At 37.4% G+C, this 24,943-nt stretch overlaps 1 protein-coding gene and 2 non-coding genes across 4 annotated transcripts; all 3 read right to left on the reverse strand.

Moving 5' to 3' along the window:
- Positions 1 to 144: 144 nt before the first annotated feature.
- On the reverse strand, positions 145 to 24,252 carry LOC149734356 (uncharacterized). Of its 2 annotated transcripts, none has more exons than XM_089881646.1 (14): positions 23,888 to 24,252; positions 21,086 to 21,340; positions 15,428 to 16,112; positions 7,332 to 8,412; positions 6,920 to 7,012; positions 6,467 to 6,615; positions 5,025 to 5,214; positions 4,585 to 4,749; positions 3,039 to 3,188; positions 2,559 to 2,731; positions 1,985 to 2,285; positions 1,583 to 1,729; positions 1,211 to 1,354; positions 145 to 880 (listed from the first exon to the last, which is right to left on the reverse strand). In XM_089881646.1, exons 1-14 carry the CDS (start codon positions 24,201 to 24,203, stop codon positions 575 to 577), a joined length of 4,155 nt encoding a protein of 1,384 aa, XP_089737772.1. In that variant the 5' UTR covers positions 24,204 to 24,252; the 3' UTR covers positions 145 to 574. The 2 variants fall into 2 exon arrangements, with proteins under 2 accessions (XP_089737772.1, XP_089737773.1); XM_089881647.1 differs by lacking the exon at positions 23,888 to 24,252 and adding an exon at positions 21,585 to 21,746.
- Positions 8,440 to 8,511, reverse strand: Trnaa-cgc (transfer RNA alanine (anticodon CGC)). The gene has a single exon. It is a non-coding gene; the product is annotated as a tRNA-Ala (tRNA).
- On the reverse strand, positions 8,515 to 8,596 carry Trnas-gcu (transfer RNA serine (anticodon GCU)). The gene has a single exon. It is a non-coding gene; the product is annotated as a tRNA-Ser (tRNA).
- Positions 24,253 to 24,943: the final 691 nt, after the last annotated feature.

Below are 24,943 nucleotides of genomic sequence, written 5' to 3' on the forward strand. Positions count from 1 at the left end.
TGGTTGATTAAAAAGTGACTTTGCTTATCGAATTTTCAAGGAGAAAGGCATTTCGCTGTATTTGGATATTTCAACTGGTATTCCCCGCATACCAGTCGGTCTTAGGGTGTTTTCTCCTGCACACTTCATACACAACTGCAAATATTCTCTTTCGTTTATGGAATAATCGTTTAATCGCGAATGAAATCATTTCGTAATAGTACAGTGATCGAACAATGCGAAACTGAAGATATCGTCGTGGAAACAATACTATACTCTTAACGGCATAGCAAAAGGCAATTCTAATTTGAATATAGGGTCGGGTAGAATGAAATTAATGTGTTTTCGTAAAGCATTTTGCAAGTATCTTAGCAGGATGGAAATTTCTACAATTTAAGTTGTGAGTTGTTATAAACTAGCAACATAGTTGCTACTCAAGCAATAATTACATTTGTACGATTTTACCTACCCGTTATTGCCATTAAACTGATTCAAGAATTGCCGTTAAATTGCGCTAAACAATAAAAACAGGGGTTGGCATGCGATAAATCTGGAACAACAAGATAAAGCAATAAATATAATAAATTAAAAATAATTAGTCCTCAAATTCCCCACTACTGCTGCAGCTGTCTTCATTCCCATTGTGCAAATTTTGTTCTTCCATAACATGGGGAACTACAGGTTGTTTCCCTAACCTGAGAACATCGTCTCTATCAAGGTCCTCCCCTACACTCGCTTGTTTTAAAGCGTACATCCATCTGTCTCTTAGTTCTTTAGTGTCGGCAGCAAACAAATGCACTTTTCTTGCTTGGTTTAGCTTGAAACAAAACTTGTGCTCATGGCAGGTGAATGACGTGACGTCGTAACCAGGCAAAGGCATTGTCATCTGCGCTCTCACATCCTGCAATGCATAAGTTACTTATTCAACTCAGCAGTTTTTGGCTCATACATAAAGATTCATATCATGCGAGTTATAGACTTGTTTTATTTAGTTTAGTATGAGTAGGCGTTAGCAGTCAAGGTTATTGGAATACCTATTTTTATATTCCATAGGGACATATATAATTAAACAGATATAATTTAAATATGTTTTAACAAACACTTAAAACAGACTAAAAAACTTTTGTATTTGTAAATACAATTATACCATCAACTTTGTTCCATACAACTCAGTAACAAATTTAAACAGATGTGTTAATTAAGCTAAATAATAACAGTTACAGTTTCTTACCTGCAAAGCTCCATAAAAGTAAAGACAGAGTTCGTTATCGGGAATGACACACCAAGTCTTGGTCCACGTTCTTTTTTTCTCATTTTCGGTGAAATATAAATAATTGGAGAGAACTGAATGCTCCGAGACTATGTCTGCCTCAACCTGATGATAAAATTTGTGAATTAAACAAACAAAACAACATTAATTATAAACATCGTCACACTATTGATTCAATCTTACTGTGGTCACTACTGAATTGTATAAATTCAAATTCATACACAAAAAAATGTTTTAAAATTGGCTGTTTATGCAACTACCATTTAAAAAAATTTTGCTGTTTAAATATTGCTGTTTTTTGTTGTTTGTACGTATATTAAAAGTAAGTCCTACTTCTAAGACTCCTTTTTTCTCTCCATCTGTTGAATCATGTTGTTCTCTTCCAGTTAAAACATTGTAGCAATTGGAGCAAACTCTTAAAGGTTTGCTTGAGTCGTATTGAAGAGAGGATTTATGCTCGGAACACTCGGAACAAACAACCTATAAACAGTTTTATTATAAAACAATTACAATTTTGGTACATTCCATGTATTAGATAATTTTATGATTTTTAAAACAGTGCATTTACAAGTCAATATTCATCTACAAAAAACACATAAAGTTAATGAATTTTTATTTACCCAAAATGTTCTTCTCTTTACTACTTTTACATAATTCCTTATTGTGTTCAAAGAGATAAAAATATGCACCATTAAATTTTGTTTAACCCAAAATCAAACTGTAACATAAACCTACCCTGCCGCAAGCTCTACAATGGTGTCGTCTTCTTATCAAGTTACTGAACTTTTTCGAGCAACACATGCACATTGTGACTTCGTTATCTTTAATCCATCGTGGAGCTCTTGTCCCAAGGTCTGCATCTTCTATGTCAATGAATGGATGAGAAGCCATAACAGGGGTGGGGCTTGTCAAATCTTCTTTAGGTGCCGCAGTAACAGGCGTGGTACGATCAAGATCAAATGTTTTTCGTCGTTCAATTGATTGAAGAATTGCATCTTCTATTGAAGACACCCAAGCATCTTTTTCTTCTTGAGTACTGTAAAGGTAAAATTAGGTTAATACATCTACTAACCACCTGTCCAAGACCATTTTATTGATCAAGAAGTAAGAATACATCCATGCTGAATACATTGCTGCTTTTTAGTTTTAAGCTTACAGAACAATAAAATTGCCAATTGGTTGTTCCTGCCTACTGTGAAAATGGCACAATTCGATTTGCAAAAAAAAGTATTCTGAATAAAAATCTAGGCTGTTATTACATGTAACATTAAACCCTTTTTTAATACAATTGGTTGCAAATGCATTTTACCTGGCAGCAAATTCTGTTGATTTTTGTCTTCCCTCCACACAGAAAGCGTGAGGAGAAGTTGGATTCTTGACCTCAGTTACTTTCATGCCTTCAATATCCATCTTCGCAGTTACTTTGTAAGATTTGCCCTGAAGCCGGCCAAGTGGGGTGCAGCACAACAGCATGTCACTGAACTGTGTTTAGAAAATACTTTGATAAATATATTGTTTTTATACCAATGTAATCTTTATAGTTGTATAACCAATTCCCTAATTCAGGATCATGAGTATTGTTTAACTTAAAAAATCAATCTTAATACTTTGTTATTATACAAAGAACTAGAAATGTAAAAGTTCATAAAAGTAAGTTACATAGATAAAGGACTATATAACTTGAACTGTTTACCAAAATAAACAAATTGTACAAACATCTATGGATAGTTGAATACTATATCATTGTATATAAAGCAAATCAAAACTTGTTTTTAAACACTGTATTTACCAGATAAAGATATCGTTCATATTTTTCTCCGTTTCTTGCCGATATCTTGACAATCTTTCCTTCTTTGAGCATTTCTCTTGAAACGTCCACAATATCAAAGTTGACGTCGGCAAGTTTGTTGAAAACGTTCACCAGTTTGTGGAACTTTTCCTGTAATTTGTAATTGAAATGTCAGATGTGTATATATAGATAGACAGTTTTAATCATATGTATCTGGTGTATAAGTAGACACCCATGTTATAACTTGACAGTCAGCATGAGATGTATGAATACACCATGTGTGTCTGGTGTATAAGTAGACACCCATGTTATAACTAGACAATGAGCATGATGTGTAAGAATACACCATGTAAGTCTGATGTGTGAGTGTGCACAACCATGCTATAATCCCCCGCCGTCTGCTCTGGCTAATATCCGAACGGACGGAAGCTTATACTAATAAGTTCATTCTATTTAGTTATACTAATAAGTTCATTCTATTTGTCACGTTAATAAATTGTATCTTCGCTACTGTATTCGAGGAGATAATTAAAAGGTTTATAAATTTATGATGGTATCATAGCTAAACATGTGTCATTACGCAAAGACCGTCAGTCCTAATTTTTAAAGAAATTTTAATTAAACTAGAATGAGTGACATCGGGTTTACGTAAATTTGTCTTAAGAGAGAGAGACTTACGGTTCCCATTAGTTGTAAACATAAAATGCTTATCTATAGCGATGTTATCAATGCGGCATTGTTCATTATGATAGACGCCATTGTAACTTTCTTCAAGATATAAACCGTAACAGGAACGATATAATGTTATTATTATTCATAACAAACAAGTTAGTGTTAAGTCATAATCTATCGCGATTAAAACGGAAACCGTAGAATTCGAAGTTTTTGTAGACGCGCAACTTCCGTTTGTCTCGATTGTCACTTTAATAATCGACCATTGTTTCGTTCGCGCAACACGTCACTCATTCTTGTACTTTCCGTGATACGTCACAGAACGTGGTGTGACCAAACAATCCACGTTAATTAAGTATTCAGGAGCGCTAACGCGTTCGGTAACCATGACAACCGTAAGGCAACAAATTAATTAAAAGTTCTCGCGCGGTAATAGATTTATTATGACGTCATACTTAAACGCGATCAAAAGTCTGTTTACGGAAAAACGTCGAGCATTGTCGCTAAGCCGATTCACTGTCAATGTAAACGTGCTACCTATTAACGAAAAGTAGGAACTTAGTCATTAAAACTTGTTCGGCAAAGCTTCGCTATACACGCATGTTTCACATTTGGGTCGCGCCGCAAAATAGATAGAGAAACACGAATTCATGCTATACTGTGAGAAAAAGGATACCGTTGGCGCACATTATTTCACATTTCCTGATAATGTTTTCAGCGATAAACAACCCTCTTTTAGAATCGCGAGGATACGGTTGTATAACTCTTCAAATATTATTCATTTACTGCCAAATGGGACGAAATATAGAATCAATACATGGACCATATTACCCCAGCCATACTGATATAAAAAGGCATAAAAAGCTGTTCATACCATTTTCTTCATTGTTTCATTGGAGTGCGTGGCAGCTACAGTGATCAACTTTAACGCATTCTCGGTGTCCGGTCGATCAGGAGAATCTTCTGCCATCCTCTTCACGTAATCTTGTAGTAACATCTGGTACCTTGGTATTCGTTGTACAGGTCCCAACATATGATGCTGCGAATGGAAGAGGGTGGTTTTAATAATTAATTGCAATAGTAAGTTTCTTTACGACTATAAAAAAATGCCGCACATGATATAGAGCTTATGTAGATCGACCGTTACTGATTGTATAAAGTAGACCAATGCTTGGTTTTAGCAAGTAGTATAAATTTCTTGTTATTTTAAAATAATTTGCGTCTTTGAAACTATCATGAAATAAATACAATGGAACATAGTCGTTAGATCCTTTTTTAAATATGCAGATTTAACTATGTATTGTATTAAATTACCTGCAGCGTTAGTGATTTACATTCTGGCAGTTTTTGTATGGATTTAATAATTGCGTTGAAACCACTTGATTTGACCGACCACGCTTTTATCATGTTCATTGCTTCGTCGAAGTTTTGAACATAGAGACCATACATCTTAAGGAATGGAGCAGCTCGACACATGATGTCGCTGATGCGCGGGTCTGACTCCCTGGAAAGAATGAATTAATTTAAGACGATGTCATTTATTGGGTAAATGTGTCACTAATGGCTTGTACAAATTTACACTAATACAAACTAGTCCCAAAAGAGTTTTAATTTCACCGATGCTTTGGCATATTAGTTAGACGTTATCAGGGGATAACGGATTCGACGCTCGATGTTGCCACCACTGTGTGCGTCTTCAGGCAACACGGCATTTACTTACATGGTGTAAAAGCGTATTTTACGTGGCATTAGTTACTGTTGCGCCATTTACAAGTTCTCGTTAATGTTGGTTGCAAAGTGATAAAACTTTAGTGTAAGTATACAACAGCAAACATAAAGTAAGTTTTAAATCTAAACACTTCCTCTTTCAGGAACGCATTGGTTTATCGCTTAGGTCGTAACTCAAGCGCGACATTAATTTGAGCTATAGTGTTTGTATATCGTTATAACAAACACTTATATGGTTTACCCTGGGAATTCCCACAGAACTATATAGAGAGTTTTGTAATAGAGCGTAATGACATATTTATCTAGATCATTGTAACTGTTGTCCAAGGCATATTAACGATTAATTGAATGTTAAAACGTTTAATAATTAATTGGTTTAGCATAGTATGCTGCCTGTCAATAGAATACTATTTATTATTGACTTAATTAGGCACGAAAGTTGTTTTGATTGCTTTAAATGGGTAAATTCCAAACCGTAGCAATTTAAGCACTTGGGCAAGTTATGTACTCGCTGGAATTAGATCTAAATATAGAATGGACGTTATTATTGTCGCTTTGATGCGACATACGGACAGCTGTACAACTAGACTGCGGCAAGGTAATGACAGATGCGCTTATCAAGTGCTTTATGTCGCCGAACCATATTAAGCCTGTGTTCGAGAGGTCAAAACACTCAACTGAGGCCATGGCCTGGAATTTGCAATTATGTCTGCAATTTGTACTAGAGTAGGTTTTAATGTAATGGGCCAACTCCGGCCTAAATCCCATCAAGTTCCCTGGAATACCCGCTATAGGACCTCACCCATATAGAATAGAATACTGGATTAAACTATTGTCTAACTGCGTAGAAAAAACAGATCGTGGTGTGAACATTTAACACTTGGTCGAAATTTAAAATATTTTCCTAAAAAGAAAAAAAGTTAGATCAATAATGCATTCGAGAACGAAAACCGCGCAAATAGCCCGTGTCTCCTAGGCTTTTAAGCAGCATATTGCCCAAAGAAATATCATTAATAATTTAGACTTACCAGTTGGCGAGCCTGTCTTTTAGCTGGGGGAGTAGGAACGTATGATGGAACTGGTAAATAGCAGATACGTGACTGAAGATGCTGTTTACGGCGTTTTCTGGCATGATGTTTTTATTCGTCGCTTCTTCCATAACCCGTTTGTGAAAAACCTGTGTTAAATAAACGATAATTACTCCGCATGTACATAATTACAAACACAAAAAAACAAGACCACAACCACACGTGTTTTGAAAATAGCTATTACAATTCTTTTAAGTGATCATAGGCATAACACAAACTGTATTTATTTCTTTAAATCCATTACTGAAAAGATTAAATTGATTAAATCAGTGAAGAGAGGGGAATTTGCACCAAAACAACACATGTTAAAAACGCACCATGGGTAAAAACTATTTGACGAAAAGTTCTAATTCATTAAAACTAAACCTGATATAAAATGGATCCAAGCTATACCTGGTCAATGATGTGTAAAACAGCCACGTATGATTCTTCCGTTGACAACAACTCCTTCGCAATTTTGTGAAGTTTCGTTTCAGTACTTTCTTTCTGTGAGTAAATGTTTTGTTTATAATTGTTACACATTTTTCATTTAAGGTGATGCATTCTGCTATATGGGTGAAGTTATGCCATGCGTGTAGTTGCATGTGAAAGCACTTTAGATTGTAACTATTGGAGTGCATATTGTTACGTCGCGTGTTTGTATAGCGGTTCCTTTATTCAGGAGCATTTCTCTTTATGACGTATAACGAACTTCCTTGTGTCGCAACAACGTGATATGAGGTAAGCACATTAGAAACTTAGCAGACTTAATGGTGTGGGGGGTAAAACGCGTCAACTAATGACATAATCAAAGACGTGTATTTACCTTCGGTGGTGGAGGCGGGGTAGCAGGTCGTACGGCCGTCGGTTCATTCGCCACTTTTTCAGGAGAACCAACTGAACCCTCTTCGCAGTCGTCGCTATTGTCGAAATCACTCCAACTTTCCCGATCCGACATCGATGTCGGGACAGCGAGAGAATCTCTACAAACGCTGATACCGGAGTCTCTACCTCCCGATGATGATTGTTGTCCTTCTAATGTTATTTCCTGTGCGATTTTATCGTATTCAGCAAGAAGGTTAAACCCGCTTACGTCACTTCCCGTTGAAGCGGAAGATCCGTCGCTACCGGGTCGAGGTTTAGGGGGCAGTTGGGGGGTGTTTATTTGAGGTGGCGTCATGTTGCCCTCACAAGGTGTCAGTCTACCGAGGCTATTACTCCTTTCCTTGTTATCACCGGTTACTAGGTTCGTAATCCTGTCTCCTTCTGTTTTAGATCGTTGTCGCTGCATTAGATCCAGTTGGTTCGGCCGGAGTAACGGACTCTGGGTGTTCATGGAGTTTTTCCGTGACGTAGAGGCGGGACTTCCGGGTGTTGATGACGTGCCCTTTGTAAGTTTGTCGTCAAACATCCGGTGGAGGGAGCTAGCACGACGACGTCCGATTGCTTTGCTTACGTCATCGTCGGAATCTCCGTAAGAAGAACTTTCCGGGGAAACCCCGAAGATAGAAGCTTCGGTGTGGACAATTGAAAAAGGCGAACTCTTTCCACTAATAGATGGTTGCTTGGTAACGGGGCGCGATGCAGCGCTGGAGTTTCGACGAAGAAAACTTTCTCTTCTCTCGGTTTGGTCATCTTCTGATGCAGAGTCAAAAGATCCCTGCTTCTTAAGTCGCCTCTCTCGAGCCATATTGGCCTTTTTCTCTAAACTGCTCACCAGCAATTTGACGTCATCGTCCTGAGAGCACGCGGTAGCTTGCAGCTTCGCGACGCCTTCGTCTACTTTGTCTATTTCGTCATAGATGTTCTCTGTGACGTCACTGGAGTCTGTGGTGTCCACTGATTGGCCAGTTGAACTTTCCGATGCCAGAATACGACGCTGAAAAGGCGGCGATGGCGGATTTGATCTAAAAGTATAATAATGAATAAAACACTGGAGATGCCGGGGATTGAACCCGGGGCCTCACACATGCGAAGCGTGCGCTCTACCACTGAGCTACATCCCCAAACGATGAGGATGAGATTCGAACCCACGCGTGCAGAGCACAATGGATTAGCAGTCCATCGCCTTAACCACTCGGCCACCTCGTCTGTTACTATCATCGCGACTATGATTTGGCTCTCGTACTAAAACTATAATATTTTTAACCAAAAGGGTAAACTGGGCAATCTTTATACCCTACATGACGGCAAGCGAACCAGACAGTCATTTTTGTTTTGCTTTAAATTTTTAAAATCAATGCAAAGATTTAGTTGGAAACACGATGGTGACGTCAATAATTGTTGGCGAGTATTTCCCGATTGTTGTGATTGTTACGACACAGTGGGTGTTGTTATCTTTGAATGAAATCAACATCGCCAGACATACACGTGATTAAATTGTTACGTCATAATTTTAGCGTTTATACTTTCGCGTAGTGTTTGTTGTGATAGAAGCCCACACAATGCTATTTGTGACGTCATAGTGTAAAAACAAACGTTTATTTTTACGAACATAATTGTGATTGTTACAAAACTATGCCGAGACAAATATTTTTACTGTGACGTAACAAAACCTCTTCGTTTAACTCCAGTGGGAGTTTTCTTAAAAACATAATGACGTCATAGTTCAACCAGGTGAACCGAGCATACGCGATTGTGTATTGTGACGTAAGAATCGCGCTGACGTTGTAAGCCAGCCTAATCCGACCAATCAACGGCCGCGTTGAAATAAATATGACATTTCTATGAAAAGAGCCAGGCACGGATATCGCTGACCTGGATTGATCGAAATTTGATGAGATAATTATCCCCTAGTGGTTCAACAACATACACCGGCGCCAAAATATCCAAAAGACATTAGAAGGTGGCGAAATGAACGAAAATGTTAAAACCTATTATACTAATTATAGCCAGGGTATGATTTTTGCCCGATAAAAATATAGTTTTTTATTAAAATTTCGTGTCAAAATGACAGTTGTTTTTTAGTTATTTTTCGTTTGTTTGGTTATTTCTTTGAATGCTCCGCCAATTTATATCACGATTTTAAAATGTTAGCGATCTACGCTCTTTTAAGCAGAAACATATTATGTAAGTATATTTATTTCATGGGATGGGTAGACTATACCAAGGCAACCACCTTAAGCTAACGACGGTAAAAACTCGCGGTAGAGATGATTTTATCAACTGGATCGCTACACCATCTTTCTCAGCGCACGATTTCGCGGTTTCGAAGCTAATTTGTTGTTGAACATAACACTTTGTGACGTCACTATTACCTGCATCCCGCGCCAAAACAAAATATGGAACATCCGACCCCGGTTTTCTTGAAGAAAGCGTGGAAGTTAAAGCAAGCCGCACTTGTGGCCTTGGGTGACCTTTTTCTCTCACCCCACTTGTTTCTTTTCTTTCTCTTTGGAGCACACGGGGAGCAAAAGAGTGGGACTTCGGCAATATCGGGGGCCATGGCAGTTAGGGTAAAATGTTATCTTTTCTTACATAACAAGCTAAATTATTATCTGTGGGCAGACAAGTATCTTAAATATCGGCAATATATGACGTCATAGATAGAAGAAACACCGACACAAATCCCGGCTTCACGCGAAGATTTAAAATTTTAAACTGTCTCTAAATTTTTGTGATTATGACGTAATAATCATATAATCAACGCATCAAGTTTCCAACAAATATATATTTGTTTAACTATTACGCTGCAGAAGTCTAAAATAATTTCCTAGTACTACAAAATACCAAACAATTTTCTCCTAAATCGAGATAATATATCTTATCTCAGTTGATCTTGGCCAAAAACACGAAAAAATGTATAAAGTATTCCCTGCTATGGCGCAACATATCACTGTAGACATACGTGATTCATTACACCTCCAAAGTTTACCTTACCGTCAAATTACGTCACTGAAGGTCAGCTAATCTTGTTCTTGGCGGTAAAACTAATTAATTATGCTACCACAGTGCTTCTATGGCGTAAAAGTCGCTCTTTGTTAGGAAACACCGGCGTTTATTTGTTCATCAAAGGAAAATAGTTTTCAAATTTTAAACACGCTTACAAAAGATTACTTCCACCGCAAGTAATAATAAAGCTGGCAATCTTAAGACTAAGCTAGGATTAGCTAAATTTTACTCGGCTATTCTAATTCAGCGCTTTAGAGAATTTCCTGTGAGGGTTTAACTCTCTAAGTTTGATAAATATTAATTAACCGTCTTTGAAGTAAAAGTTTCCCAAAGTTGTTTACTCATTTCAAGCTACAAGTTGCGTGCCAGCACTTTTACCGGTATTGTGCAGATACCAATCGCTGTATGAGCAATCGGCAATCTATTGGAGACCTGGTTGCGACAAAAACAGATTGCCGCCTGTTCTGTCTCGACGGTGAAATCACCTTCATGCTTATGGCTTGTTTTCTAACTACCTGCGAAGTCTGAATGTAAAATGATACATTTTTACATTTTCAAGTCCTTCAACTGCATTTTAAATCATGTACTGTAAAATGTACTGTGAGAGCTCCAAAATTTCTCATATAGAGTAAGACGTATAATATCAAAGCAAACAGACATACACTCCATGAAATGCACCCAATGCTCCATCAAAGATACGGAACAGTATCTGCTGTCTGTCTGGCAGTGATAGATATATGAGGCTACCGTCTGCCAGATAAGCTTCACTCAATATACCGTCTGCCAATGTAACTAAACATCATACAGCCAAATACAGAAACGATCAGCGTTCGTCTTATGGCCTCTAATGTACATACTATAAACTTACATTTTTATAGCTACAGTGGTTCTATTATTCGTCTATTTACATGGCGTCTAACCAAATCACGTAGAAGTAGAAAACTTACGACCCAGTACACCTGCAATGTGGTGTAAACATCAGAGCTACCGCGCCTCAGCACTAAACATAACCAGTGACCTGGTAAAACCAGCATTGTGTCCAAATAAGCCGAAACCTCTCTAATTCTTAACTCAACTCAACTTACACCAACTATACAAAAAGTCCCAATCGATAAACACACGTCATTGCATTCTAAACCTCTCTGCACTTCACATACATGTCACCTCGTTCAAATGAACGCTCTCACATCCCATACAGGCCGTAGGCGCCAATTGACTTCACTCTTTCTCTCGCTTTACAAGGCAAGCTCGTGGCCAAGTTGATTTGTTTTTAACCGAACATCGCTATAAGTTTTAACCACTAAAAACAACATGATTAGGTGTTGTTCTAAATGCTTGTTTTTCTCGTTTTTGAGGATCAAAAACCAAAAGTGTATTCACAACACCGTTGGAACGTTTTCACTCCGTTGTACGCTTTAATTGCCCTTAAGTGAAACTATTACCTTTCTCTATTATCTCACGAACCAAAACCACCCGTCTCATATTTCGTTAATTCGCGTAACATGTGTACTTCACTATTACACCACAGTGCCCCATTGTCTACCGCGCCCAACCATCGTGTATTCAAACTATTGTTTAGAATTAATTTTCGCGCTATTTGTACACAATATGAATTCATTTGACTCCTTGGAAGTCAAAACAGTTCGAAATTATTCTAGAATCCCTCCTTGTCACGTCATACACGGTTATACGTCAAATAACCTTTCTTCTAAGGCTTAGGTAACTGTGTTTTTAGCAAAAAAAACAAACATAATAATATCGACGCAGAAACCTCACGTTTTAAACAGGATATATTTCGAACTGTTGGATCGAGAAGTGACGAATCGATTTCTATTCGTGATTAACAATCTACTTTATGTTGTAACAATCTTTAAATCTCAATCGAAATAACTTGTACTTAATTCACATATTGTCATCCGGTTATGACGTCATAATAACCGATTGTTCTACGAGTCAAGCACCGTCGTGACGTAATAAAGTATAGCGCATGTACGATCTTCGTCAATTCGTAATACACTCGCGTTGGCAGGTCAATTTTTGACACGGTTTATAAATTTTAACATGATTTACAAAACAGACATACCACACCCTTAAACGGTAATTAAATTCTTGGTGCTGGGGCAATAAGCTAACGCTGGCCTAAATCTGAAAGACAGGACCTTATTGATATAGAATAAACTATATTAAATATTCATATCCTCTGCTATAGCTGTTCTTGTATATAATATTTTAATACGAAATTATTAAGCTGTTAAAACACTCATCGGCAGCGACCTTCAAATATAAATATTTCCTGAATTCTAAACAGCCGTCCTGCACTTTGCATTTCAATGTAGCAGATATAAATAATTCAAGGTACCTATGTATGCGGCGCCAACTGAAAACGTATTTGCATCGAACTCGATGTAAATAGAACAAGCATAAATATTTAAGTTTCTGGACAACCTGTAATACATTATTGGCACAAAGCTATAAAACTTTAAGAAACGCCTATATAGTAGAGTGGGGAAAGATGGAATACATTTTCAATCTATTTTCTTATCTTTTTTGGTAGTAAACAAAGAACATCCAAAGAATTATAAAACCGTTTTCTTACGACACCCATAGACCGCTGTTAATTGTTCAAAACAAGATCAGGATAATTGAATGTTTTGCGCTAAAGGTGTCTCATCTTTTCTCACAATACTATATATGACAGCATAAAAATAAAGAAATGTTTATTTTTTTGTTAAAGTTGATTTTTAACCTTAACAAAAAACATCACAAATATGCCAATCAGCCATCCCGTCCAAGTTTTATTCAAACCACTAACTGCAAAATAGCTTAACATTTTTCCACGTAAACAAAGCCATAGCCACTCCATACCTGACAGCTACCGTACAGACTGTGGAGTTAGGAACCAACTAAAGGATGTCTCGATTTAACATAACTCGCAGTTACTTAATTCATAATTACACCTCTCGCTACCGGCCAGATTTCCTTCCTATGCGCTTTGTCTGGCACATTTGGCGCCGTTAACTTGTTACGTCATAACCGAAATAGGAACATTTGTGTAAATAATGTAATTTTAATGATGTTTATTACAGTTATGAACTAATTATCAAATGATTAATTACATTACAATAACTTGTATGTTGTTGTAATTAATGAATAGTAGACCGGAGGTCCTTATACTTAACCGGGACTTGAACCCAACTCTGGTTTTCATGACCTAATGTGAAATATATCATATTTTCGAAAAGGGCATTTACCCATATTCCATTGTTTAAAAGTTTAAAGGTGACTGTACACAGTATCCGGCATGCGAATTCGCCTGCGAAGTTGTATACAAACCCATTACCGAGTTCCGCATGCGGCAGCGAAATCTGGACAAAACAGACAAAACGTACGAATTCCGTATACTGTGTACAGCCACCTTTATACAGAAACCGTAAACGATTTACGAGACTATTAGTTAAATAATATTGTCCTAAAAATTACGCAAATAGTTACTCCAATGAGCTTCGTATCCAGTTAACCTTTCTTAGACCACCAATGAATTACTCATCTAGCTGCAGTTTAACCCTTTCTTACGTCACAATGAACCTAATGAACCTTGACGACCTCAAACTCACAGATTAAGATTTCTATCTCCGAGGTTGGCACACCTGACTCATTATAAACCAGACGCAAAATTTGAACCATTTATGTATCGGTCATGCCGGTAACCAACAGGTTAACAAGTTGTTTACCGCAATACTACATACCTGGATGTCTGGTAACTAAAATTAAGCTTAGCGAAAACTGGGCTTAAAATAAGCGACGTTTTCAAACTATATAGTAAGTTGGAGTAAAATGGTTCGTACTTTCTCTTTTATCGCCCCTTCGATAGAAAATATTTACAGAATTAAAAAACGTATCTCCATGACTCTGAAAGAGCGTTTTGGAAAATATATTATGTGCTCGGGTTTTCATCTTACCTTACGCTACTATGGTAAAATACGTGCTTTGACTTTTCTGAACGCCATGAACTGTACAGAAATAATTCTGCATTGAACATCAGTTTCTATACTTCAAGTCTATGCATTTAAAATTGCTGAAACCAATATAGAAAACAGCGTCAACACGAAGCGCTTATAATAAAGCGTATTCCAGACTTAAACAAAGAAATATCTACACGGCCAAGTTTGTGACACAGACCAATACCGGGCCCAATAACGAACAGAAATACCGAGAATTGGCGAGCAATGTTTCACAGACTTCTACTGTTACCTTACCCTGCATATATGACTGTCAATTGGCATTTACACCACACATTGTTACAACCCCGAACCCGCGGTAGCTATTCCAATATCTTGATGACGTATCCAGCCACGTGACATTTACAATAACAGGTTGACCTTGACAGTTGGAACCAAAATCGCGACACGCGCGATTATTTCCGGTGGTTGGTTGTTCGCGACGAAAATACAGCGTATGTGACCTGTGACGTCACCGTCACGCATTGGTGATTATGACGCATGAGTAGAAAAGCGTTTGGCATTGAAGTTTTAAAATTTCGATTTAATTTTTGTGTTTTTGTTTGTATATAGTTTTAGAATTGTCTGATTGATGTTTTTTACCTTTTGATTGTTTTTCGCGTCGAAAACAATTTCATTATGACGTCACGAATAATGAACTTGAAAGCGGAAGTTATTGTGACGTAATAAAGTTGATTGTGATATATCATGTTATGAAACGTGTGCATTGTGACGAAATAATTGATTTCGCTTCCTATTATCTCCATTGTTTGATTGATGTCGGTCATTCTTGAATTTGGTATTTTTAAGGACTGTTGCGTCATAATGGTAACTACGATGTAACAACAACGTTTGTTTTGAAATTAGTTTCCAAATAAGGTTCGAATCCAATTCATGACGTTTTATCAACATAATAATTTTGAATAATTACCCACCACAATATTACGTCATAATATATACACGTCAATTATAACGTAAATGACGTTTGTTATTGCTAATCAAATAATTAGTTAATTAATTAATCAAGTCTTACCTTGGTTTAGGAAACGTCACTTTCCCCGCTCCCCCAAACACCAATGCCCTCTCGCTCACCATCGAAGATTTGCCTGGTGACGTCATCTTTTTCGGTGACGTCACTAATGACGTATCCCCGGAACTTGAATTGCTCGAAAGTTTACGTTTCACCCACGATATTGACTCTTTGTCGCCCTCTGTCGGTTGCACGGATATCTCGGGTACGTTTGATGACGTCACAGAACGCTTTGTCTTTTGATTATGACGTTCGTTGACTCTTCTCGCGTTTTTCGTTGGTGAAGAACCTGGCCTGCCTTGTCGGTTTGTCGAAAGTTTATTTTTCTCCGATGAAGATGTTAGTTTGGATGATCCTGATGACGTCAGAATTTTCTTCTGATCTGATGACGTCACTTTTGTCTCCGGTGTCTTTGATGACTTGCAGAGTGACGTCACAGAACGTCTTTGTGTCACAACAGATGTACTCTGTGAGCTCACTGAAGGTTTAGGTGACGTCACAAAGACCTTTGTTGCAGGCAATGGCTTTTTCGAACCCGAGGCCTCGGGAGGTTTGGGACGCTTTTTCGAATCCGAAATATCTTCACAACTCACAAAGTTGGATGACGACTTCCGACTGGAGTTGCTCCCTACAGAAGACACGGATGAAACGCTCCCTGCTCGACTGCTGGGGGTATATACTCTCTTATCTGTGGGAACATATACGGAAAGTTAAATTGTGTTTGGTATATCACATATGCATAATGCTATTCTATATATGACTTGTCCCAGCAGGAATATGTAAAATGCGAAGCAACCGCTGCTGTTTCAATAAACATTATATCGACTAGTAAATTGCTGTGTAAGACAGAACTGACTTTACGTTCGATTTTTTAAACTGTGTTGGTTGTAAATATAGCATGTTAAGGTAAGACGATACGTGTTTCTCTTCTTTTCTTTAGGTAGCAAACGCAAGAATATTTACAAGTTTACAATCAGTCGATAATAAAGATGTTATTTCGGTCACAAAATATGTCCATCCGTTAACTCGTGTTTATTTAAAAAAAAGATAGGACACCTTTAGCACATAATACCCAAATATCCTGATCTTGTTTTAAACAATTAACAACGGTCTATGCCTAATGGGAGTCGTGAGTATACAGTTTTATAAAGCAATGAATGTTCTTTGTCTACTACCAAATTGGACGAGAAAATGGAATAATAAGGTGTCCCATCTTCCCCCACCCTACCTAATATAAATTGGTTTACATACGATTACGATGCCAGCTGTTTTCTCGCAATATTTGTTACAGACTTCAGTAAAATTTTTCTTAAGTTAAATTTAACTTTACTTTCTTCTCTCAACAATAGTGTTCAGTTTTTTTTTATTTGTTTCCCTAGAAAGTTGGTGTTATATCGCCACAGCATAATGACAATAACACATCCTGTATAAACTGTAGCGAGGACGTTTATACTTGGTAAATATTTACATCCTTTAAGTTACCTACATGTTATGCTGTAACTGCTAAAATATAGTAGAGTGGGGGAAGATGGGACACCTTTAGCGCATAACATCTAAATATCTTGATCGTGTTTGAAACAAATAACAAAGGTCTAATGAGAGTCACGAGGATACGGTTTTAAAAGTCTTGGCATTTTCTTTGTTTATCACCAAATAGGACGAGAAAATGGAACAAAAAGGTGTCCCATCTCCCCCCACCCTAATATATAATGTTACCGCAGTGAACTAGTTTAAATCTTTTCTCTAAAGATATCGCTTACTCTCAAATAAAAGATAAAACCTAAAAATACTTTGTCTTGTTATAGATGTATGTTCATTGTATACTCAATACGTCATAATAATGTTCCTGTTTATTCTTATTAAGCTGTATTACACCTCATGTCTCACCGTAGCTTTATTGCAAAACTTTATAACTTGGTTAAGCATAATATTAGCGCATAATGCTGATAGTGACATAACAATGTTACTCATACCAGGAACAAACGAACAGCGTTCTAAACAACCTGATCTCACACAACGTAATAATTAAACACACGCGACCTCCGCTAAGCAACTGTGAAGGCGTATGCTAGCACGTATGAAGTAAATCTATACATATATATAACCTATTCTGTATCTTGCTATATTTTCTTGTACTTATACTACCATTACTTAACTACTGTTACTTCTATACAATAGTGTATCATCCTAGCCCAGTGTTCACCAGCTAAAACCGTCAGTAGATCTATGTTAACGCTTTGTTCTAATTTTATATCTTGAAAATCTACACTAAGCTGTTATAGAACCGACATAGCCCGCTAAGTTGTAATTCCGTGATTTTAGCTACCGGAAGACCTTAATACCGTGCTCTGACATCTCACAAAGTAAACTGTGATGTCACACGGTCACTGGAGCAATTGAATGCAATAACCTGTTGTGACGTAACACTTAGACATATATTCTATACAATTCAACTTATAGTCTACAACTCTAGATTGGATTTTAGCGATTGACGCGAAAAATGACGTCATCGCGGCGAAGCGACTGAATCAACGAGTTCTAGAACTGGGTGATTGTTCTAAATACTCGGCACCGCGATCTGCAAGCGTTATTACCAATAGACACTTTAACAAAGAAGCAAAAATAGCGTGCACTAACACATTGCCCCATCACTATATACAGGATGTGACGTCATCGTCACGTATCACTTATTCTCGGTATAAAACGCGACATAAATTATTTTGCAACTTGTAAACTAAAAACTTCCAAAGCTAATTACTGATAACTACCGCATAAACCTGTCTGTGTCGTAACAATGTTATTGCTGCGGTTGGTGGCATTGTTTATAAAGCGTTTTAGCGGGTCGTCATTTCCGTTTATTTAGCGTCTCTTAAATTTCCCGCGAAACGTTCGCGTCAATGCAGTTGTGATGTCATTGACAATGACGTAACGTGTACGTATCGAACCACACGCAAAAACCGAGAGTTGTAATCAATCAATGTCAGGGAAGTAACGTTCATTTGTCGTCACGTTTAAACATGACGGTGTTGTGTTATTGTACATGTTATCGTTACACGGCTACACGTTGCTTTAGTTGATTAGAGGCTCAGTTGGTACCAAGGGTGTAACCTAACGGGGCAGTGAGCATGAGGTGTATGTAAACAATATGTGTGTATAAGAAGACACCCAAGCACGTTATAGCTCAACAGTGAGCATGAGACACAATGTGTGTCTCGTGTACAGTGCGCATATATGGATACATTAGCGTTTTTGAGAGTAAATATTTTAGTTTCGTAACCGTAGACACTGCAAGTCCTAAACACCATTGAAAGTACTTTACCCTTGCCACTATTTTTACCCCCGGACAATTATTTAAAACTTCAACTTTCCACTTTCACAAGATCTCTCCCGTGTTGGCAACAATCCCCGTATTGGTAACATAATCCGGACACCGTTTCCCACGAGAGAAAAACGATGGGAAAACGCCAGAATCGAAGTTTTAGTTACAAACTGATTTCTCTTGATCAGAAACGTCAGCACTTAACGTTTGTACTTGGCTTTAACCCGCTACGGTCCATTGAATTTGAAAGATATGTTTGTTTTGCTTTAGGGGTAAATTTAGCGTGCGACTTTTTCGAAAATCGAAACCGGTTTTGGAATGATCGTTAACTGACTTTGTGTAGCTTTGGTATTTTTAACCTTAACGTGACGAAATGTCATGTAAATGCTATATGTACATACAAACGTGGTATAACACACATCGGGGTCGGGTAAAAATATTTTAATACAGCGTGTCATAAGACTCATAATGACTGTCGTTTTACCGAAAAATGCAGTCCTTTCGTTAATATTTTTCTTAAATATTTTTTTGTTACACAAAATTATTTCTGTACGACTGCGTCGTTCAAATACAAGTTTAAAAAGCTCTTTTGAGATTTGTTGGTGTTAATATAAAAAGCGGATTACAAAAACATCACTTATCAATTACGACACAGACTGCCAGGTTTTGTACAACACAACATCATTATCACCGCCACCATTGAAGAGTCTAAAATATCGTCATGTAGTAGGGTGGGGGGAGATGGGACACCTTTAACACATAATATCCAAATATCCTGATCGTGTTTTAAACAATTAACAACGGTCTATGGAAGTCGTGAAGATACGGTTTTATAATTCATTGAATGTTCGTTGTTCACTACCAAATGGAAAGAGAAAACTAAACGAAAAGGTGTCCCATCTTCCCCCACCTTACTATAAATTAACCCAATGAACCAAATAAATCTATAGCTATGCCACACATAATATAGATTACACGGTCACAGTGTAACTGTAAACTGAAATAATATTAATGAACAACAACCTATTTATCTATGGCCGCACCAAACAAATATTTTTAAACTACAAAATTACACAACTTTATTTTGTCAATTTGGCTACGGCAGTTATTCTAATACAAGTGAGCGAAAATACGGCGGTTCGCCTTAAAGGAACGGTTGTTATGGCAAACTGGCTTAAGTATAGATCACTTGGTTTTAAAATAATCTGTTTTAATGTTCTGCCTAACAGAATAAGAGATTGATGATGTAATTTAGGCGAAATATATAACGTGTATATTAGGCTATACTTTTTGTTGGACTTCGATTTTGCTTGTTAGATATTTCGTAGCACCAGAACCTGACTGTTTTATGTTCTCGCTTATCTATAAAGATATGTACAACTCCTTACGCCTGCCATGTAACTACACCAACTACAGACCACCAACTGCATTTAACTCTTTATATCTTCCCAGATAAACTGACATTGCATTGAAACACCAATCTTCCCACTGGAATATAACTTATGTGGTCCCATATAACTGTGTTAGAGATTCAAAACTCACTTGGCTCACGTTAAACTCGCACAACCAAAGTTTAACTTGAGCAAACAAAGCTTAGCTACAGCACACATGCCCTTGAGTATAACTTATTGCATTTAAAGCCGGCATACGAAGCCAAATCTCACTTATTATATTCAATGATAAAATACTTTGCACCGGAAACATTACAACTTCTCTCCCCAAGCGAATTACATTCTATACTTTCACAACCCGCAGTGACGTAAACGACAAAACGAAAGTAATATTATGCAGTGAGAACTTTCGGTTCAACTAAGTTAAAGCTTGTTTAAACTAATATTGCCTGTAATTGCATGGTTTGGATGCGGCCCTGGATTTTTACTTTGGGTTTTGACTCGATGGTGAGCATGAGGTGTATGAATACACCTTGTGTGTCTGGTGTATAAGAAGACACCCATGTTATAACTCGACAGTGAACATGAGGTGTATGAATACACCATGTGTGTCTGGTGTATAAGAAGACACCCATGTTATACCTCGACAGTGAACATGAGGTGTATGAATACACCATGTGTGTCTGGTGTATAAGAAGACACCCATGTTATACCTCGACAGTGAACATGAGGTGTATGAATACACCATGTGTGTCTGGTGTATAAGAAGACACCCATGTTATACCTCGACAGTGAACATGAGGTGTATGAATACACCATGTGTGTCTGGTGTATAAGAAGACACCCATGTTATACCTCGACAGTATAAGCATGCGGTGTATAAACACTCATGTTATAATGTATACAAGATATACTTCAACGTACAAGGTATTTACAACCCAACAAGCTCACCTGTCTCAGCCTTTGCATCCCACAGTAATTTCACTTGACTGAAAGTCTTGTGCAGGTTGGGGTCCGACATGGATCTTCTGTGGCGACCTTTTCTACTCAGTGGCCTGTCGGGAGGTTTCACATTGCGGCTCACTACGTCACGAACGTTGACGTCATTGGATGTCACGTCACGGACTGCTGGTTTGGTGACCTTGGGCTTTTTTTCAACTTTGGAAATCCGTTGTTCCATTGCGGCGACGGCGCTTCTTACATTCACTGTAAAATAAACATAAAATGTAAGATTTGTGGTCAAAAATATTTGTGCTGGGTGAAAACTTCATTAGATGTTGATGCAAAAAAGCACAGAAATTAATACTAAGTAGCTTCTAATAGTAAAAATGATTAGGAGTGCACCTTATAACAGACTGAGTACTGTAAAATAACGTATAAGAAACGCTATAGACATCAAAAGACAGTTTATTCCCATCGTATATAAAATGAAAACATTACAACACGTTACCTGGGTGTTCATATCTTGAATTAATATATCCACGATGGTCTATAAACTGACTTTTATCTACAGCTGACATTATTCTCATTAACTGTAAACGCCCCACGAAACTACCGGGTGTGCTAAAGTTACAAAGTACGAAATGATGTTTCAGCAACCTTACAGAATCGAGGAAACGTCAGCTAAATATCTGGTACCACGAAACATTGTGTGAAATGCTATTTATGTGCAAGTTAAACGCATGAGCTAACTATATGGGGTGGTATTTAACTAAGTAATGATGTAAATGTAATTAAAGTATTGTGTTAGAGGTCATACAAAAAAGTCTATTTTGGGGATACAAGTTACGCCAATGAATTTTATATAGAACATGGCTATTTTGGAAGCTGCGAAAACTTAAACATCCTATCTCTCATTTATGTATAGTTGAGTTTAACATGTATTTTATATAGTCTAACTTAGTGTCACATTTCGAAACGTCTTTTTGTATTAACTGAAATTGTTTTTTTTTTACTATAACAATCTGTATCTACTTTGTGTGAACCCGTACAGAACGCTGCAGAAGACTAAAATGTAGATAAAGAACAAACTGCATTTTAAACGCAAGCAATTTAAATTACTATCAACCCATATCATTATAACAATCAATTTAAAGTCATATCAACCCATAACGTAATAACACTAATACCACTGCAGCCTATTAAACACCATAGCACAATAAACGCGTATAACCTTTCATATGCCTGACAGTAATAAGTCAAATTAGCCTATAACTCCCACCTTACATAGAGGACGCTTGGCTGAACTAACTACTATACAAACATGTCTTTAGTAATCAGAACACGGTTGTTTGGATATCATATATAAAGTAAACAACCAGAGATTCGACTTTACAACTTTCGTATTGCTGCATACGGTATGACGTCACATACAGGAAGTAGCTGCACACCTTGTATAAGCGTTAACTTAAGAATTAGGAAGTAAATATCTTAATTCAAACGCGGTTACAACATTGTTTTCTATGTCTTAACGTCGACCAATCATAACACGAAGATTCGGCTGCTGTAAACGATGAATACGTCACAGAGCGTATTATGGTGTAACAATAATACAACATTTCGAAGCGCTGAGAGGCTATTATGACGTCATATCCTAAAAAGCGTGGCCCGAAGTATATATAAGTGACGTCACTGGCACATCTCTGATTAAACAGATCGACTATTATGACTCATGAAAACAGACACAACGCAATATAATACACTGTCTTCTATAGAACACGAAACATACTGAACGCTAAGATATTTCACACTGAACTGCTACAACGCGAAATGACCTTAGAGCCGCCACATTGATTACCATTTACATTTGATACATAGCGACCAATTACAACCGAAACCAAGCACACCACAAACCGATGTTCTTTATAGAAACTACAGCGTACATCACTCTCGTATTATCCGTATGACTAAACCAACGTAGATAATATAATCTTCAATAAACATAATCTATGCTTAACCATCGCTTAACCAGAGATTAGGCAACTTAACTTTTAAAACAAACACAAAGATACAACTTCGCTTAAATACAATAGAATCTTAATTCAAACATTCGTTTAACTTCGCTATAACTAAGCCATAGTTTGCTCTGACCAAGCCCAAAGTAAAGTAAACGCCACTTAACCATAAGCTTAAGGGTTGGAGACAAAATAACTTCCGTTTTAAAGGAAATGACAATAAATAAAAAACAAGCGAACCGCTATTACTTTGTTAAGTAAAGGGATATACTCTTTACGATAAAGCAGCAGTGTGACGTCATAAGGCGTAGCGGTAAAACAAACAATAACATTATTGTGACGACTAAATGACACTTCCTTGCGCTTATTTAACGGGAAGTTTTAACACAGATTTCGTCGATTGGTTTTGAATGAAATTACAGCAGGAACTTATTTTAATACAGAAGTGGAATTATACTTCCGCTTATGGGTTTTAGGAACTAAATGTTCCGGGTTGTACAACTATGGTTAAATGTTTAAATGTGCTGCAAACTAACGGGTTTTGACCTATAGGCCTATATGAACCCTAAACAACCTATTTCATTAAAACGTAGTTTTGATTTTTGTATAGTTTTTTTCATGCAAGTTGCCCATTGCCGTATATCGAACGCTACAAACCTTATCTTCGCCTAAAAAGGGCAAGAAACTGATTTAAAGGAGTACAGACAAGAAAATTGATGCGATGACGTAATTTACCGCGGTTTAAGTACGTTTGTAATAAAAATATGATTAAAGAATCTCAAGGGAGTAACTTCCTAACCTGGTATGGTTGGTCTTCTTGTAGTATGAAGGTCTCCTGGCTGTCTCTTCGTTCTAGAACTTGGCGAAAACCTCGGCGTTTGTCGTCGTCTTGTGCTTGGTATAGAGATCGTATAGTTGGGCTGACAAGAGGCGTTTGCAGGTCTAATATAAGAAGGCACGTAGCTGGGTGGTCGATGACTAGTGACAGCTAAGCTTTCCGCATTGTTTAATGCAACGGGGCTTTTCTCGGTTGATTCTTTGCTCGGTGACGTCATAGAGGAAAAGCGTGCCATGCCAACTTGCAGTGCGTGGCTCGACGTTTCGTATCGAGTCATATCTACCTACGTAACAATCGAATTCACTGTGACCCTACAAACCTGCGTGTGACATCACATAAGATGAGTGAATATCGAACATCTCCTACTCTGACATCAAAATCCTTGATCTGACTTAACAACGAAGGAACTCTAAGACGCGACCTGATAATGTGACGTCACAAGGGGTTGGCGAGAGAAAGGTGCGGAACCCCAGATCTAACTATCGCGGGCGGGGAATTCGTCCCTATTGTTGCGGGTCTGTGACGTCACAAAGACACGCCGCGATTGAGCGCCAAACCGCGATAAAAATCTGATTATTTAAATCGCGTTCTGCGCTCAGTAGAACAATGAACAAACTAATCGTAACTACGACACAATCATGTTTATGACACATATATGTGCACTTGTTATGTCATAATCAAAACAAATGTTATCTGTGATGATATAACTTACAAATAAACTTACTTTATAACTTGTATTTCTAAATATAAACTGCCAACATTTCCAAATAGTTTTTATAATGGGTATCTCGTTTCTAAACGTCTGTAACTATAGTGCAAGACGCGATTACCAATTTTTGCCACACATTGTTTTCCCATTCAGGTTCTGCCATACATAGTATAGTAATTTGGGGTAAAATGGTTCATGTTTTCATTCTCTCTTATCGACCCATTTGGTAGTAAAAAGAATATTCAAATAATTATACAATCGTATCCTCACTACTCTAAAAATAGCTTTTTTTATTATTAAAAGCATGA

This window comes from Ciona robusta, chromosome 7 (assembly GCF_009617815.1).
Source record: "Ciona robusta chromosome 7, ASM961781v2".
Lineage (NCBI taxonomy): Eukaryota > Metazoa > Chordata > Ascidiacea > Phlebobranchia > Cionidae > Ciona > Ciona robusta.

Coding starts and splice junctions, on each gene's coding strand:
- LOC149734356 (XM_089881646.1), bottom strand. CDS start 24,203: ATGACTCGATACGAAACGTCGAGCCACGCACTGCAAGTTGGCATGGCA. Junction 1,730..1,984: donor ATTGTAGAGCTTGCGGCAGG/GTAGGTTTATGT, acceptor AACTGTTTATAG/GTTGTTTGTTCCGAGTGTTC. Junction 881..1,210: donor ACTTTTATGGAGCTTTGCAG/GTAAGAAACTGT, acceptor TATGCATTGCAG/GATGTGAGAGCGCAGATGAC.